A 584-nucleotide genomic window follows, 5' to 3' on the forward strand; every position below is an offset into this window, starting at 1 on the left:
CATAGATCCCCTGCCCCATGGATCCCCTGCCCCATAGATCCCCTGCCCCATGGATCCCCTGTCCCATGGATCCCCTGCCCCGGGTGCTGCAGAACGTTGGGGGTGACACCTCAAGGTCCCTCCCCACCCCCGTAATGTCACCTCAAGGTCCCATCGTGTCCCCAACTCGTGTCCTTGTCCCCTCAAGGTCACCTTGAGCATCTTCCAGGGGGGAGTCACCTGGGGGGATGGGGGTCATGGGGGTCACCTCTCTCCTCCCTCTGCCACCACCTGGTGCTGCAGAACGTTGGGGTGACACCTCAAGGTCCCTCCCCACCCCCGTAATGTCACCTCAAGGTCCCATCGTGTCCCCAACTCGTGTCCTTGTCCCCTCAAGGTCACCTTGAGCATCTTCGAGGTGGCATCAGCCGCCGGGATCCCCTGCGAGGTCGACCCAGCTCTGGTCTCTGTCCTGGCTGGGAACAAGACAGGTAGGGACTTTGGGGGTGACAAAGGGACTGTCCCCTCCCTGGGACCTCCCCTGGTGTCACCTCCCGGCCTGGCAGATGCCACCTCCCCAGAAGAGGACTACAAGGTGACCTGCC

At 63.0% G+C, this 584-nt stretch overlaps 1 protein-coding gene across 1 annotated transcript in view; it reads left to right on the forward strand.

Annotated features, from left to right (window-relative positions):
- The window catches only part of LOC104388940, a gene marked incomplete at both ends in the record, with an annotated part of 10,485 nt that extends 10,015 nt beyond the window's left edge, over positions 1 to 470 (forward strand). The window contains one exon of the mRNA XM_009997871.1: positions 377 to 470. Within this exon, the coding sequence (XP_009996173.1) occupies positions 377 to 470 (94 nt within the window). The remainder of the gene's footprint in view (positions 1 to 376) is intronic.
- Between the last annotated feature and the right edge of the window lie 114 nt (positions 471 to 584).

Source organism: Chaetura pelagica, unplaced genomic scaffold (genome assembly GCF_000747805.2).
Source record: "Chaetura pelagica isolate M959 unplaced genomic scaffold, ChaPel_1.0 scaffold2375, whole genome shotgun sequence".
Taxonomy (NCBI): Eukaryota; Metazoa; Chordata; class Aves; order Apodiformes; family Apodidae; genus Chaetura; species Chaetura pelagica.